The sequence below is a fragment of the Pristis pectinata genome, chromosome 21 (assembly GCF_009764475.1).
Source record: "Pristis pectinata isolate sPriPec2 chromosome 21, sPriPec2.1.pri, whole genome shotgun sequence".
Taxonomy (NCBI): Eukaryota; Metazoa; Chordata; class Chondrichthyes; order Rhinopristiformes; family Pristidae; genus Pristis; species Pristis pectinata.
Window position 1 is genome coordinate 14,353,397 of NC_067425.1, and position 18,655 is coordinate 14,372,051.

Sequence of the window (18,655 nt, forward strand, 5' to 3'; positions counted from 1 at the left end):
CCTTCTTCAGGACTGAAGATAGGAAAAGGGGAAGCCCAATGTATGGGAGGGAAGAGCAGTGCAGTGATAGGTGGATCAAAGAATCAAACAATACTTGGAGATCAAAAAATAATAAAAGAGAAGGGGAGATTTTAATTGCAGACATTGTTTAGCAAAGTTGGCCATTGAGTGGTCCAAATATTTTATCAGTGTGCAACATGTTAAATTGAAGGCCAAGGCTTGAGTTCAGAACAAAAACCGTTTCAGATTCTTGATTGAAGGGTGGCAGAAAGAAGCTAGGATATCAATATAGTCCGGTCCACATGAAGGGTCTCGACCCGAAATGTCGACTGTCCATTTCCCTCCACAGATGCTGCCTGACCCGCTGAGTTCCTCCAGCAGTTTGTTTTTTCTTTAGGATGTCAATATCATAAGTTAGCGTATTTATGCACTGGTCATACTGGCTAGCCTTTCTATCTTAAATGGACCACATAAAGGCAACTTTATATTGGCAACTTTACAGGGAAATATTAACCTTTAGAACACATGATGCTGCTTATATGATACTATGTGCCTGTGATGCTGCTGCAAGTAAGTTTTTCATTGCACCTGTGCACACATGTGCTTGTGTATATGACAATAAACTCGACTTTGACTTTGATAACTGATACAAAGATATAAGAGAGTGCCAGATCAGGAACGCCCTGGAGTGAATCTTGCTGGTTTCAGCCCAGTGTCTGGGTTCACTGCTGCGTGGTCCACACGCTTATCTTTCCCGGATACAGAGGTCTGATCAAGGTGATCACCCCAGCACACCCCCTCCCCCACATAGGATGGAAGCAGAGGGAGCTCTGAGAGGCAAATACTTTATTTGCCTCTGGCACCTTACTCAAAGCCTCATCCAAGAAAGGCTATCATGGCCTTTAACACCCATTTTTCTCATGGGGTTGGAAACCCCCAGTCAAATAAATGAGGGTCACCATTCAGTGGCCAACCATCCTGTTGGTAATAAAGCAGGGTCCAATGGCAGAGTGAGATGTCAATTGGTTGGCATTGGATTACATAGAAACATAGAAAACCTACAGCACAATTCAGGCCTTTTGGCCCACAAAGCTGTGCCGAACATGTCCCTACCTTAGGAATTACTAGGCTTACCCATAGCCCTCTATTTTTCTCAGCTCCATGTACCTATCCAAAAGTCTCTTAAAAGACCCTACCGTGTCTGCCTCCACCACCATTGCCAGCAGCCCAGTTCACCCACTCACCACTCTCTGAGTAAAAAAACTTACCCGTGACATCTCCTCCATACCTACTCCCCAGCACCTTAAACCTATGTCCTCCTGTGGCAACCATTTCGGCTTGTCGGCTCTCAGATAGATTCGGTCCTATATGGGACAAAATACTTTTCTATTTTATGTCAGATTTCTAGCATATGTAATATTTTGCTTTTGCCTTAATATATCTAAGACAATGACCTATGAACTGAGGACCAGAGCTATGTAAACAGTACTTTACATTCCAGGGTAGCTCCCAGAGGCTTATAGAACACATGGGAAAATCAATTCTATGCACATAGATCAGTGTCAGAAAGGCAAGGAAACAGGTCTTTCAGCACATGGAGTCCTTTCCACATCTAGCTAATACAATATTATTTTCCTCACATTCCCATTACCTCCCCTCAGATTCTCCCACTCACTTAAATTCTCAAGGCAATTTACTGTGGCCAAGTTCATGTTCAAGTTTATTGTCATAGGCATACATACACAGGGTATAAATGCCATGAAAATTACCCTTTTGCAGCAGCAGCACTGTACATGACAAACATAAACTTAAATTATACATAACTTACATGACAAAAGAAATATAATGACACTAGTGCAAGTTGAGAGAGAGAAAAGGAAATACAGTTCGAGGTAGTGTTGGGGTTTTTCAGGTCAGTTCAAGAACCTGACGGCAGTGGGGAAGAAGCTGCTGCTGAACCTTGAGGTGTGGGTCTTCAGGGCCCTGTACCTCCTGCCTGATGGCAGCATTGAGAAGAGGGCATGACCTTGATGGTGGGCATCCCTGATGATCATCTAACCTGCCAACCTGCACGTCCTTGGGATATGGGAGGAAATTGGAGCAGCCAGAGTAAACCCACGCAGTCACAGGGAGAATGTGCAAGCTCTACAGATACAGCATCGGAGATCAGGATTGAACCCATATCACCAGACCTGTGAAGTAGTGGCTCTACTTACTGTGCCACCTTGCTTGCATACTTATTTGCCAGGCTTTATCTGCTAGCTTGCCTTGGATCTGAAGCCAAACTTGCCAACCATTAAAAATTTATTTCAGCAATTGATTCAGCAAGTATACATCCACTGTCGGCTGTATGGCCTCGGACTACACTGCCAAGGATCAGATCTATACTGTGAATTGCTCTGTAAAACATCAAGGTTCCTCATTAAAATGGGAAGAGTTAAAGGTGTAGGCACTGATGTTGTGCTAATTTTCCAGGCACTGAAGAGCAAACAAAAACATTTTCATGCACCTTTAATGGGCCTGGTACAGCTAATGAACTTCTTTGGAAACATAGTCTGTATTTGCAGCAAGGTATCATACAAATATACAAATCCAGTCAAAGTCGAGTTTATTGTCATATGCACATGTACATGGGTGCACATGCGCAATGAGAAACTTCCTTGCATCAGCATTATGGGCACATAGCATTAGAGACACAACATTCACAAGAAAAACATAAATTAAACAAAATTATACAAGAAAGAACACAATTACAACAAAAAAATACAAAGTCCATTGCAGTGCACAGTGGTCAAAGTGGTCATAGTGTTGTTATACTGAGGTAGTAATTAGGGTTGTGCAGGTTGGTTCAAGAACCAAATGGTTGAAGGGAAGTAGCTGTTCTTGAACCTGGTGGTGTGGGACTTAAGGTTTCTGTACCTCCTGCCCGATGGTAGCTGCGAGAAGATGGCATGGCCCAGATGGTGGGGATCTTTGGTGATGGATGTTGCCTTCTTGGGGCAGTGCTTCGTGTAGGTACTTCTGATGGTGGGGAGGGATGTGCCCGTGATGTATTGGGCTGAGTCTACTACTCTCTGTAGTTTCGTACATTCCTGCACATTTGACTTGCCGTACCAGATCATGATGCAACCAATCAGGATACTTTCAATTGTACATCTGTAGAAGTTTGTTAGAGTGTCCAGTGACATGCCAAGCTTTCTTAATCTTCTAAGAAAGTAAAAACACTGACGGGCCTTCCCTGTGAATGCAGACGAGGAGCTGGAGTAGGCCAGTTGGTTTCTTGAGCCTGCCCCTATTCAATAAGATCACAGCCGTTCAGGTCGTAACCTCAACTCTGTATTCCTACCTATCCCCGGTATAATTTCATCCCCTTAAGCATAATACAATAAACACAGAGGATGGTTCCCCAAATAGCAATGCAACTATATTGGTTCATTTATTTTCAGTGTCGTCTGGGAGATATATATTATCCAGAACACCAGAAACTTCAAGCTCTTAGCCACATAATCTTTGACACCATCTAAGGGACAGTTTGGACCCTGGTTTAAGGGTCCTTGAAAAATCTGGTACCTCAGGTGCTGCAGCATTCCCTCAGCCTTATCACTCTGGATTTGAACCCACAACCTTCTGCCTCAGTGGCTTGAGTTCTACCAAATGATACCCAGCTAACAGTTTGGAAGGTGCAGTGAGAGGCTTATATCAACTATGTAATAACTGAATGGATACATTAAATAGAGTTTTCTAAAATTCTAAACACTGCATATATTGGTCTGAAGACCATGGAATATTGAGGGGGCTATGAATGTGTTTCTTAATTAAATTTGGGCAAAGATTTATTACATGTGCACTGATGGTACCAATTCACAAATCAATTCTATTTCTCTTGAGTTTATGAGTTTGAAGATTTTGATCTTCTTGCCTGCATTAATTAAATGAAAAAGGTGGCACTATCCGATATTTCTGCTTTCTTTAGATAACTGCGCAGTTGTAATGGAGATTGACCATGACCGGCAAATGGTTTACTCAGAGACTCTGTCACTGGCTAACTTTGACCATGACATGCTGTTGGCTGCCGTGCAGCCCTCAGAAGAGCAAGTGGCAAGCCGTCTCACCACTCCCATCGTTACCACCCAATTAGATACCAAGAACATCTCATTCGAAAGGTAACAGTTGCTTTGTATCATATGAAAGCAAAACTGCATTTATATAACACTTTTAATATGGTTAAAGAAGTCCCAGGGTGTTTTATGGGACTGTATTCAAACAGAATTTGGTACTGAGGCATGCAAAGAGATACTAGGAAAGGTGGTCACTTGATTAGAAAGGTAGACTTCATGTATTACCAAAGATATAGCTGAACAAAGCTTCTAAACTTTGCATTTGAATTTAATATATTTGAAATAGAAATCCCTCATAATGTTTTCTGATCTGAAATCTGGGTATAGAATTCTAAGAAGGAGACAGCAGTTAGCATTGCTTCTTAACAGCTTCAGGGACTGTGTTGGATCCTGACTTTAGGTGTTGTCTGTGCAGAGCTTGCGTCTTCTCTCACCGCATGGATTTCCCTGGCTGCTGCGGTTTCTGCCTACATGAGACTTGGCTCCTGTAACTTGTCCCTGCTGTGTAGTTGGGTAGCAGGAGAATCAGAGAGTCAACGAGCATGTTAGAGAGAACAAGTTACAGGGAGATAATTGGGTGACTGGGATTGCCCTGAGAGCCAGCTTAGGATCAATGGGCCAAATGGTCTCCTCCTATGTCATGAGAAATATGGAATATTAAAAGTCGATATCTAAAGTTTGTATCAAATTCTGCAGTTGGATCATTTATATTGGTCCTATTATTAGTCCGACATCTGAAATAGACCCCATTTGAGAACTTACTGCTTGGACATATTTTGACTACTTCCGTGTTAAAAAAAACATATTTTCTCATTATCATGGGGCAGAAATGTGATTAAGGAAAAAAAAACAGAAAGCATGAAAGCCCTTACCACAAAGAGGCAAATGAAATATAGGAGCCAACTTCATGGAAGTACATGAAGGAGTTTATTTTTTATTAGGATACACAGGAGACTGCAGTTGCTGGGATCTGGAGCAAAAATCAAATTGCTAGAGGAACTCAGCAGGTCTGTGGGGGCAAAGAGAGAGTTGACGTTTCAGGACTGAGAGTGGAAAGGGAAGATAACTGATATAAAGAGGAGGGGAGGGGAGAGACAGGGGCGGTAGGTGGACTGAGGAGGGATGCAGGACCAATATAGGGTCTTGACCCCTAACATTTCCACAGATGGCGTCTGACCTGCTGAATTCCTCCAGCAGTTTGGTTTTTTTGATTAATGTTTGAGCAGAGAAAAGATGAAGAGCGCTAACAATTCACAATTGTGAAATTCCTTTATCGATGGCCAAACTCATCCTGACCCTTAAAGATGGAATTTCTTCATTAATTTTCCCACTTGGCCATTGGAAATATGTTGGAAGATTGACACAGACTTAAATAAGATGGTCATCCACCAAAGTTAGGCCAAATGAATCATGACTCACTGAGGATTTTAACCCCTATTTTCCAGGAATGATCCTAATTTCCCAATTCCTATATTATCTTTGTTCTCTCCTAACTGAATTGTTTCTTTTTCTGATTTTACATAAATAATCTCATTCACAACATCAGCAAACTACAATAGTTGCCAGCTACTTACACATTTCTTGAAATAATAGCAGGCTTATTTTCAAGTCCACATCTGTAAAACATCTCTGAATCTTCTTTCTCTCCCTGTTCTTTGCTCGTTAGATTATTCTCTAAACTGCGAACATCACCATAAACTAAGTGAACTTCCCCTCCCAGGCACTATTCTTCAGTTGTGTTGCTGGCCATAAGCCTGTGTAATCCACTTTATATTTTTACGGTGCCAAAGGCTCACTGAATTAATTAACTGATATACAGTGTTTAAGACATTATATTTCATTGCCAGGATTTGCGGAGTAACATAGTACATGACTCCTGTGAATTGCTGTTATTCATTTCTTAGTAAATGGCCACATCCCATCATAGAGCCTCAGGTTGCGTGGTTTACAGCCTATCCTTTCCAAAGGAGACACTTCTGCTCTTTCTTGTACAAATTGATCCTCATTATCTGCTGCCTCTTCCAATTCTGCAGAATAGCCTTACTTATCACACTCATTTCATTAGTGGCTTCATAGTAGATACAGTACTATAAATTTACTGTTGCCATTCCTATAGCACTTTATGTGTTATCTTAATCAGCTATCTATTTAAGTCACTTGGCAGGATGCTAAATTCTATGTCTCACAGAGTATAAATTTTCAGCTGTTGCTTTTTCTTCGTTTTCCCCAAAACTCATTTGAAGATACTTATCAGCAAATTACAATAGTTGCCAGCTACTTACACACTTCTAGAAATAATAGCAGGCATATTGTCAAGTCTGCATCTGTAAAAGCTAACAAATGTTCTTAATTATAGTGGTAGTATTGCATACATTAGGTTACTTAGTGATATTTGATCTCTAGTTAGCCAGTCAGACTTGTGATGTGGATGGTGAAGCAATTTATATGATGCTTCATCGTGTACATTACTTTTGAAAATTAGGTAATTTTGTTCAGGGAAAAATAGTTCACAAAAAAAAACAGAAATGCATTTTAATGCTGCAAGTGTGAAGACTAAAATGATTGCAAGGGAAACAGTTAAAGGAAGAGGTTCAATTAACTTCCAAAACAGAAATAAATTCATACCATTTATTCAAGAGCTAGATAGTGACATTCAAGGTTAAGTGGGTGAATGTATTGAGCCAGACTGACCATAAAGTTCCTAAGTTCCAGTTCAATGTAATTTAGAGATAATATAATGTAGAGGGCAAAATTCTAAAGGTGTTGCAGGAACAAGGCCTGGGAGGAGGAGGGATGGGGTAGTATTTGCTAAATCATTGAAAATGATAGGGCAGTTGAGAAAGTGGTTGAGGATGCATTTGGAATCCTGTGGTTTCTAAATGAAGTATCAGACCACATCAACAAAAAGCCTTGACAAAACAATGGTTCAGACACAATTTGCAATGTGTTTCTAATTCTGAACACTGTGCCTTAGGATGGAAGTGAAGACCTTAGAGAGGGTACAGAAAAGATTTGTTAGAATATCCTTTTGCTAATTAAGGAGCATGGCTAGATAGGAGAAGCCGGGGTTATTCTCCTCAGAGCTAAGAAGGTTGAGAGGCGAGTTGATGGAGGTATTCAAAATTATAAAGGATCTGGATAACGTCAGTAAAGATAAATTGATTCCATTGATTGTAGGTTCAGAACAAGAAATACAGCACAGAAACAGGCCCTTTAGCCCATCGAGTCCACACCGACCATCAACCACCCACTTACACTAATCCTACGTTAATCTCATTCTCCCTACATTTAATCAACTACCCCCAGACTCTACAATTTACCTACACATTGGGAGGCACTTTGCAGTGGCCAATTAACCTACCGAACTGCACATCTTTGTGATGTGGGAGGAAACGGGAGCACTGGGAGGAAACCCACATAGTCACAGGGAGAATGCGCAAACTCCACACAGACAGTACCCAAGGTCAGGACTGAACATGGGTTTCTGCTGCCATGAAGTGTGCCACTGTGCTAGAGAGCATACGCTTATGATAACTGGCAAAAGAACCAAAAGTGACGTGGTAATACTTTTCATTCAATGAGTAGTCAATACCTGAAAGAAGGTTGAAAGTTACCTGAGTACTTGAATGGAAAACAAGTTACAGTGCTTTGAGGAAAGCTCAAGGGAATGGGACTAATCAAACTATGTTTAAAAAAAGGTGGTATAGACTTGATGGGCTGAATGGCCTCCTCCTATCACGTACTAATTCTCAATTATTATAATTATATTTGGGCACCTTAGCTATCCTTCAGAACTACATAATTGCAAATTGGTGGAGTTTACTGAACTTAAGCGAATGGTCTGCAGTCTACAATTATTCTTGATTACACCATAGCATGAATATTTATTTATAAATTATTTAAACACACCACTGATGATGAAGGTTAATTACCAAGCTCTCTTAATGACATTCCTTTGCAGAAGAGCTGATGCAAAGTAAACACAATATGGTTTGTGAATGTCAGTGTAAGTCTATGGAGGTATGTGGAAGTATACTTCCATATTCCATAAGCATATGGAAGCCACTAGGAGTCTAAAAACAATGTATGGGAGGTTTGAATTTAGATTGAGATTCTTCCTGTAAGCATTTGATACAAATACGAAGAATAAATATGCTGGAGAATCAAGATTTTTTCCTCATTTTAGAAATGTCAACACTAATAGTGGATACATTCAGGTCGATAATGTGTCCTAATCTTATCGGAGGAGACACTTCTACAGCGTCATTATGACTTATCTGTACCCACACCAGCTATCTTCATAGTATCTTTGAGAAAGAAGGCTGATATACCAAGATTTGTACATGCACCCACCAGGAGCCAAGTTGAAATTGTCCAATTAATTAATAAAGAATTCAGGCAGTCATTTGGCAGAGGAGACTTTTATCCTATCAATCCATATTCCAATAGCCTCATTATCCCTTCCAGCCACTTCAACTTCATACAGTTTTTCCTGTTTGGTTGTCCGACTCATTGAGAATCCAGTAACAGGTTATTGACAAGTGAAGATTCTTCTCAATTAAATCAACTGTAGTTAAGAAAATGTGTACATCTTTGCTGTTCAGAGAGGGCATAAAAATACACATTAAACTGTAAACCAACGTCAAAGACTGGTTAACAAAGATGTTTTCTTCCTGAAACTTTGCTTGAGGATATCTTAGCATTTGTCTGTCACTCCAGTTTTAAGTGGGTAATTACCATTGGCAACATCATTTGAATGACATATTCCACAGCCCTGAATAATAGATCTGTTCTAAAAGTGTTCAGTAATTGTACTGTGTCAATTAAGACGTCACTACAGCTTCCTTCTTTGATTTTCCCTTCTCAGAAATAAATCTGGAATCCTGGGCTGGAGAAGTGAGAAGACTGAAATAATAAACGGATATGAGTCCAAGGTAAAGGAACATTCAAGGATTAAGTGTTGTGGACTACAGAGAGTTATATATACACAGGACTTTATGTAACATACATTGGGGTAGGCACAGATGCAGGATTATTTTAACAGATGGGAAATGTCCCAGGCTGTAAGTCATTCACCTCTGTATCCAAAATTTCTAACCTGTGCATTGAAGCTCTGTGCCATTGTTAACGCCTTGTCACCTAGATGTCTCCCCTTCAGCTCCCGCGAGCTGTTGGGCATAGCGGTGGTTTAAAGATTTGTCAACATTCTGAAATAACTCAGCAGCCCACTAAATACAGCCCTGTTTTTTTTTTGCAGATTTAAACCTATAATTTCTTACTAAATTTCCCAATTGTCATTTGCATTTTCCTCACTTCACATTGGAAGCTAAAATGATACAAAAACACTCAAAAGCTTGGAGTAAGGAAACCATTAATCCAATGCTGCCATTCAACTTTTAAATCTCCTGAATGAATGCCCCTACCTACCTCAAGAGAGGGTGAAAAACCTTTACCTTCCCACCCATCCATTTTGCCTGAACAGCATAGAAGATATTATTTGTATATTATTTGATCATCATGGCCTGCATTGTCCATGTAACCACCTCTTCCAAGCTCAACCCAATAGTTCTACAGTTACTTGTGAAGGACTTAATCAACACAACAGTGGTCCTCTTTTTGGAGTTAGTACTTCTTCTCTAATATTTGTTTACAGAATTAGTATAATTAAATGTTTATGTAATAACCTTTGTAACCAATATTGTTAAGTATGATCACTTATAAAGTGCAAAACACACTAGATCTATCGCTGAAGCTTGGCTGTCTGGAGTCAAGTACTGGTAATAGAACATCGAACAGCACAGCACAGAACAGGCCCTTCGGCCCACAATGTTGTGCCGACATAACTAATCCCTCCTAGTAGAACATAGAACAGTACAGCATGGAACAGGCCCTTCAGCCCACAATGCTGAATGAAGAAGGCAGCAGGCTAGCTACAAAACAGAAAACAGAGAGTAAACATTAATGACATAGGCAATAGATGGGAAAGTGCCATTTCATAGGGATTCAATCTGGGATGATGGTTATTGAAAATTAAGAACAATTCACAATTGGGAAAAGAGTTAATACAAAGGAAAAATGTGACAAAATACAAGAAGGCTTGAATATGCTTGCTGATTGGATGTGTACTTGGGTAATAAATTAAGAGTTTATTACGCAGGTACGGTAGTGTTGCAGTTAGCGTAACGCTTTACAGTGCCAGAAACCCGGGTTCAAATCCGGCCACTGTCTGTAAAGAGGGTGTACGTTCTCCCCGTCTCTGCGTGGGTTTCCTCCGGGTGCTCTGGTTTCCTCCCACATTCCAAAGACGTACGGGTTAGGAAGTTGTGGGCGTGCTATGTTGGCGCTGGAAGCGTGGCAACACTTGGGGGCTGCCCCCAGAACACTCTATGCAAAAGATGTATTTCACTGTGTGTTTCAATGTACATGTGACTAATAAAGATATCTTATAAAAAAATTCTTATCTTATAATGTGTAGGGCCACATGCTTAGTAAGATTCTGGGAGAGGTAAAGGAGCAAAGGGATCTTGAGGTACAGTCACACAAACCACTATAAATAATGACAGAAGCTAATAAAAGTAATTTCTAGGGGACAGAGTTAAAGGGAAAGAACTGTTGAAAACTTCCAGACTTCAAATTATAAAATGATATCAAGGCATTGGAATAGGAGCAAAAAAGGTGCACGTGGTTAATGACAGAACTGGGATAATATACTAGTTTGATCAGTTGTTGATCAGTTTGGCAGGGGTGGTCTTTCCTCCAAAGGAGTGTTGACCTAATAGGATCTTCTTGATTATGAAAGACTTTGATGGAATAGACATAAAGATATTTCCATTTCTGCGATGTCCAAAACAATCATAATCTAGTAGCGTGTTCAGGTAAAACTTTTCTAGCAAAAGACTGTTATGTCTGAATGCATTGTCAATAGGAGTAATTGAGGCAGGTAACCTGGAAGCATTTTAAAATACACAAGGGCAGATGGAGATGCAGATAGAGTGAGATGAAGTAGGGTGAGAGGAGTCTTGTGGGGAGCAGAAATGCTGACAAAGACCACATGGCTCCCTGGCCTGTTTGAGTGTTGGTGCACTCATGTACTCTACTGTACCTTTCTAGGTTTATGGAGCTTCCAATGTGGAACTCGTCACCAGGACAAGGACAGAGCACCTGTCAGACCAGAACAAGAGTAAAAGCAAAGGTAAGTGAAGTAGTACTTTCCCTTTGTCATGACAAGTATGTGAAAGCAGGTAGCACAGTGTCAGCTCAATAACACCAGCACTGAGATAAAGAGAAATGAAGAGAGGCTGAAGCACTGGATTCAATGGAGTCAGAATACAGTCAAGAGCAGAGGTATTCTGTGAAAGTCAGTCATAAGAAGGTAATTCTTTTCCCAGTAGGTTAATAAAGCAACTTCTGCATTTGGGAACTGTTGGTGGAGGGGGTGGGGAGACTTGCGAGGCTTTGCACACTCACATTCTACCCCTTATTCAACTCTCATTCCAATGAAAAGGTAATGCACGTGATGATATCCAAGCCACGCCGGGAATTCCTGTTGCACATTTCCTCTCCGTAGACAGACTTCACTTCGTATATGCTAATTAGGTGCTCAAAAGGATATTTCAAATCCGTAATTCAATTTCAAGCCTTTACAAGACTATAAAATTATACACAAGACTAAAAGTTACAGTCTCAAGCACGTATTATAGGAGACTACTCAGACAAAGGAAATAAATAAAGCATGCAACATTGAAGAGTGACAATGGGCAGACAACTATTAAGTGATAGTGGCTAGTTGGATAAGATCTTGTGCAATCAATTGCTGGCCTGGTTAGAAAGATATTTTGTCGTATTAAGAAGCAAGCCACATTGTGATAATCAAAGCGCCGTGAATCACATGGGAAGGTGCAAAGAAATTCATGGCTTAAGATCTCAATAAATGGTATCACATGACTGACCCCATAGTAATACCAATCGATTGGACTCCCTGAAGAATAAAGAGAGCGATACTTAATATTATTGTATCGTCATAAAGAGAGGAATTGCCATGTGTTCATTTCTAGTGACAGTAAGTATCTTCAGATTACCAGATCAAGAATGTTTAAAAATAATAATCAATTAAAAATAATAATAAGTTTTAAAAAAGAACCAGCTCATAAAGAACCAATAAGCATGTCATTTCTGAGCCTATTGTTGTGATATTTAATATAAAGTTGAAACAATATCCGACCATAAAGGCAAGCTTCAGGCAATGATTATGAGGAGGGTCTGGCTAGCCTTCTCCTATAGCTTTGTTTGGGCTTCCTACAGCTAGACCCATGAGATGGGTGAAGCTAGAGGCTCTGTTTTAATGAAGCAATAGATCTCTGACCCCAGAACCAAATATTTGTAGCGGAAGATTTTTTTTTGAAACTGCCAGGTTTGAGGCAGGTGTGCCAACTCTTGAGTTTTCTCAAAGTTAGCACCGTAAGTGTTTCAAATGCTGATGTTGTTAGGGTTTGCTATCTGGGGGCCAGCGAGCTGGTGCTACACCACCAATTTGCATTTCTCAACCCCAGATTGTGTTTTTTTTAAATTGTTCCAACCTCTAGGGCATCGGCGACACAAACCTGTTTCAACAGCGTCCAGTCTGTTGGCGCACCAACGAGTTATCCCATCGAGCAGCCAGAAGATCAGAAGTAAAGTGTTTTTATATTTGTTTAAATTTTCAACTGTTCTTTACAGTGACCTCTAAGTTTATTACAGTGGAACCTCCATAATTCCTTTTAATCTGCATTGCAAATAATTTGATATAAGTTTCATAGAGCAAAGCTTCATTTCAAACATCACCAGGTTGCCAAGCCCTTTAATTGTATTTCCTTTTCTTTTGTTACTGAATTAATCTACATGTTATTGTTAGCAATATTGTGGTTGCTTTCCTTGCTGTGGCTAGGTGGTTGTGGTAGATCAGATTTGGAGTCCTTCAATTATCTGCCAGTTTCCAAGATTCCTCCTTTTGGAGTTTCCACTGTACTTTCATACAATTTTAGGATTTCTTTCAACACAATGAAAAGTTGATATGCCAGGGAACCTGGAATTCCCTGGAGCTGTTGGCAGTCTGAGAATTCGGTTTCACTAAGAGGCTGCTTTATCTAAAAGAGGTACAAAGTTCAACTCTGAATGAATACAGTAGGAAAGTAATGTAAAAAGAAAACATTGCCAGAGTATACTTTTAAGATGTCCCTCAAAACCATTACTGCTAAAGAGATTTACAAACCAACACCTCTGGTATTCGTGTTTCCAGATTACTAAACACCTTTCAGTGGGAATGCTTTGTAGCATGTTGCTTTCTGCAGACTGTTTACATTTCACATGCTGCTTCATCAATATGGTGTGCATACAGGTTGGTTACTTTACTGGGTTAAATAAGACCTTTCCTGGGACTGAGCTATTGGTCAACTGTTGGCCTGTTGAGTTTTGAGCAAATGTCAGTATAGGAACTTAACCCAAATGCACCTGGGGAAAACTATTTGCAGTTTTTTTCATCAAATATTATAAGTTCTTGCCAGGAGAGTTTTAATGCAGTATGAATGATCCTTACCACCAAAGCCTGCTAAGGTGTGGTTGATATTGAGGGAATCCAAAACATTGAGAGCTCATAAGTATCTCTGAAGCTGCACTAAAATGGAATTCAACCATTCAGAATAAAATAGTCTGCATTATAGCAAACACACAACACCAATTGACAATATTTTGCCATTACAACTAAAATTCTAATTCAATATTAAGTAGAACATTTTGTGTTGCTTTTTCTGAATCTTCCGCTGTGTTATCAACAGAAGATTGGCAAGCGTCTTTGAAAAACTATGTTTACAGCTGTTTCAACAACATTCTCTCAGCATTCTTTCAATCTCCTGCTTCAAAAACCCTGTGGAAATTCCAGGCGTAGGCTGCATGATAAATTTCACCATTTCCGTCACTGGGGTGGAAGGTTTGCTGCATCAAATGTTCCTCTAGCTCAAACTGTTTGGAGGTATACTTAATAAAAATGCACCATCAGAGATCAGATGCTTCCTGAGCAAGGGTGGAGAATTCAGAAGAGCAGTTGCACTGGAAAACCCAACCACTTTCTGGAGTTCACTTGCACCATGACCATAGCCTTTGTTAGAAGCTGATAATGTAGTAACACCAATGCAGCCTGAATCCAAATTAGAATGAAGCAGACCGAGATATCCTGAGGGAGTCTCACTTTACTTCGGAGCCTTCACAGACATATTACACTCCATGCTAATGCCAGTGAAAGGCTGTAGGAAAATCAGTGATTAGCTGTCAGATGGACAATGGGAAAAAATGAAATAAAATAGGCTTCTCAGTGTGAGCATCACCAATGACATTTATCTTCAGTTGGTAAATATTAAATTCAGTGTGGAAATGACAAATAAAGATAAGACCAGAGTTTGTGCTATGATCAGAGACAGAGTCGAATAATAATTGACCTCAACAAGCAAGAGAGGCACAGTGGTGCAGCTAGAAGAGCTGCTGCTTCACAGCTCCATTGACCTGGGTTCTATCCTGACCTCCCCTGCTGTCTGTGTGGAGTTCTCCCTGGGACCACATGGGTTTCTTCTGGGTGTTCCGGTTTCCTCCAACATCTTAAAGAGGTGTGGGTTGACAGGTTAATTGGGCACTGTAAATTGCCCCAGTGAGTGGTAGAATCTTGAGGAATTGATGGGAATGTGGTGAGAATAAAAATGGGATTAGTGTAGGGATACACGAAAAGAGTGCTTGATGGTCAGCATGGACTTGGTAGACCAAAGCACCTGTTCCTATGTTGTCTAGCTCTATGACTAAGAGGGTACTAAGACATAAGAGACTGCAGGTGCCGGAATCTGGAAGATGGAAGAACTCATTGGGTCAAGCAGCATCCGTGGAGGTGCATATTGTTGTTTCAGGTTAGTCCTGCCGCAGGGTCTCAACCTGAAATGCCTCCACAAATGCTGCTTGACCTGCTGGGTTCTTTCAGCTCTCTGTTTTTTGTTCTAAGAGAGCATTAGTCTGGTTCCTGTCACGTGGTGTATGTGTGCGAGTGCATGTATGCATGAGTTTTTATTTATTCATTCACGAGTTAGACACCATTGGCAATCCCACATTTATTTTCCATCTCCAGTTGCCCATAAGGAGGCAATTAAAAGCCCATCATACTGGTGCATCTGGTGTCACACATAACCAGACTGGGTAAGGACAACAGATTTCAGACCCTGAAGGAACTTAGTGAACTGTATGGGTTTATATAACAATTCAGTAGTTTCACTATTACCATTTATGAGATTAGAATTTGGTTTAAAATTCCAGATTCATTTGCTTACTTGAATTTAAATTCCCAGCTGCCATGGTGGGATTTGAATTCATGTCCCTGGATCCAGGGCTCTGACAGTTAGTCCACTGACTTATCCACTATGCCACCACAGTTTATGTATGCGCAGAGGTTCAGGCAGAGCTGGACTGATTGCAATGGCCATGGCTGACTCTTGAAATGACTCTGGCATGAGAGGAAAAGGGCAACTAACCGGCGCGACAGTGATCGGCCGCGGGGCTTGGAGGTGGGCCGGGGCAATGTGAGGGGGCGCAGGGTGACAAGCCAGCGCGTTAGGCAAGGGGGAAGCGGGAAAAGGCTGAGAAGGCAGAACGAAGCGTCAGCGAACCATGTGCAGGGCGCAGAGGCAGCCGGAGGATCTGGAGCAGATCTGGCAAACTGGATGCGGACCCGGCAGGGTGGAGCTCAGGCGGACCCGAAAGGGAGAAGGCAGAGTGGAGAACATGCGGACCTGAGAGACACGGTGCAGCTCAGGCGGACCTGGAAGGGACCTGGCAGGGTGGAGCTCAGGCGGACCGTGTAGGGTGAATCACGATCAGGGAAGGACAGAGGGGAGGCGGACCGCGCTAGGGTGAACCAGGATCAGGGAGGGACGGAGGGGAGGCGGACCGTGTCGGGTGAACCAGGATCAGGGAGGGACGGAGGGGAGGGGGAACAGTGATCGGCCGCAGGGATTGGAAGTGGAACGGGCAATGTGGAGAGGGAGCGGACCCGGCAGGGCGAGGGAGAAACGATGCGGATAAATAGGATTATTGTAGATAGTACAAGGGCGGCATGGACATGGCGGGCCGAAGGGCCTGTTTCCGTGCTTTATGGCTCTATGACTGAGGTGTTCAGAGATGGCCAACACCTGGCATCTGTATGATGAGAAAGTTACCATTGGTCAGGCCGAGAAGGAATGACCCCAGACCTTGCAGCGAGCGGCAGGGCCCATTCATTACCCGAGGAATTGTAAATGGAACTGAACCAAAAGGGGAGAGGGGCTTATACATCAACTTTTAAGATTAATGGAGGATTAGTGTAAATGGGTAGTTAATGGTCGGCGTGGACTCAGTGGGCCGAAGGGCCTGTTTCCATGCTGTATGACTCTATGACTCCATGAGTTGCCCAGGTGAGCTGGCACTGAACCCTCAAGGGGGAAGGTGGGGGGGGGGGGGGGGAGGAACTGGACGTATGGAGTGGGGGAGGTCAGAATCTCACCCTTTGATAAGATCCTAATGTTTCAAGGGAACGATATTATGTTTAAGTACTCTTGATGAAAAGTATCATTAACAGATGGGGTAAAGTGGCAATTTCCTCTAAACAGGGCACAATCTCCCCATAAAATGAAAAATTAAATAGAAATAAATACCGCAACACTGCGTTTCCACTCAACTTTGTCACATCTATAATTCTCTTAAAAATCTTGAGTCTGCATGTATTTCCTGTCTACAGTACCTTATTTCCTGTTGTTACTTTTCTTGTCACTATTTTGTGTCAACATTTATTATGGAAGATGCTTATGTAAACTTGCCATGTAATGATACCTGCCGACCCAGCATGGTGCAATGTGGCTGTTGTTTTTATGTTCCCCAGGCTCTCCTGCAACAAAGCTCCTCTCCTCCAGCTAGTTCTCTTTCACTGCTGTTCAAGTTGCGACAACTCTAGTATAGATAACTAAGACTAAATGCCACTTTTGTGTAAAGCTAAAGAGGGAATGCATGATTATAAAGTGAGGGCAATTTTACGTCCGCTCACCTGGTCTACTTACTCTTTGTCCTCCAGCTCAATGTCAACTAGTCCTGAGTCCCAATGTGTGATGCCAGTGATTTTAAAATCACAATCCAAACTACCGTTCTCTGTTTGTAATTTCAATCCTAAACATAATGCATGATATTGCTGCGTGATCCAGTTAATTACTGGCAAGTTTTGCAACACCCTGGTCCTTAACTTGCAGACTATTGTACATTGTAAGGACTGTACCTGTAAATATAACATGACTGTTGTTGCAATGGCTTTGATTGCCGGACTGAAGTGGTTTCACTTGCTGTTGTGTTGAACCAGATGTGACTGAATATCTGGCAGATGGTGACTTTTCAGTCAAACTCATTCAAGCTAAACAAGCTTTCAACTATAAACTGACTGCAAGGAGACATTTTAAGAGGTGACACTGCTTCTGAAAGATTAGCAACGATGTGGAAATGAACCAATTTGACAGTTGATAATTCCGCAGAGTAAATAGCATAAATCAGCATAAATTCATGTTGAATAATTAATCAATTAGACTGAGGCTAAAGCTTATCAAAGGTATGCAGTATGGTAATCAGTGTTACCTTCGTACACAGCTGAGGCCATTGAACTTTGAGAACGATGAATACTAGAAGTTGGTAACAAACCATTCACCAGATAATTCACCAAATTGGTTGGGGATAATAAAGGAGCAAGCCATTGGCATCAATACTAGGTTGACCATGCTACTTTAATTAACAGGCCACCTAAAATTGAAGGTTCAAAACAATGAATCAGAATGTTTCACACACATTTCTTGGCCGCAGTGCCATTCCTAAAATGGTGGAAACAATTCCTCACTGATCATTTTCATACTTGCTTTTTTAAGTAGAAAATCTCGTCAGAAGAATTGCACCTGAGGAGTTAAGTACAAGTGGTTCTAACTCAGCAGGCTTGCATGCTGAATGCAGAGATTAGACATTATAAGCTGTTATAGATTTAACATAGTCCTGAAGAGCACTGCTTGTATTTTGCAGGTAGTAAAACTCCTCTCCAGTCATTCCTGGGCATTGCAGAGCAACATGTTGGACCACACAATGGGGTGCGTATTAGAAACTTTATTCTTTTACCTCATCTAGTGTGTTTGTTATATTTTATAGACCATACACCTTTATCTCTCATTTATAATTCATAGTCATAGAGCCATACAACATGCAAACAGCTCACCATGTCTGTATCAGCCATGAAACACCCATCTCCCCACTTTCCCCTCAGTTCCTCAGATTCTATCACTCACCTTCAATCTAGGCAAATTAACCCACTAATCCCCACATCTTTGTGATATGGGAGAAAACCAGAGATTCCGGAGGAAATCCATGTGTTCCCAGGGAGAACATGCAAACTGCACACAGACAGCACCGGAGGTCAGGATCGAACCTGGCTCGCTGGAGCTTGTGCTCTACCAGCTGTACCACTGTGTTGCTTA

The 18,655-nt window shown here is 41.4% G+C and overlaps 1 protein-coding gene across 3 annotated transcripts in view; it reads left to right on the forward strand.

Annotated features, from left to right (window-relative positions):
* Positions 1 to 18,655, forward strand: part of ankrd13b (ankyrin repeat domain 13B) — a 302,851-nt gene that overhangs the window by 242,274 nt on the left and 41,922 nt on the right. For 2 of the 3 annotated variants that reach the window (XM_052035428.1, XM_052035430.1), the window contains exons 6-10: positions 3,974 to 4,163; positions 8,986 to 9,052; positions 11,229 to 11,310; positions 12,701 to 12,787; positions 18,207 to 18,271. In XM_052035428.1, coding sequence (XP_051891388.1) covers positions 3,974 to 4,163; positions 8,986 to 9,052; positions 11,229 to 11,310; positions 12,701 to 12,787; positions 18,207 to 18,271 — 491 coding nt within the window. The remainder of the gene's footprint in view (positions 1 to 3,973; positions 4,164 to 8,985; positions 9,053 to 11,228; positions 11,311 to 12,700; positions 12,788 to 18,206; positions 18,272 to 18,655) is intronic. The other variant, XM_052035431.1, reaches the window with a different exon arrangement.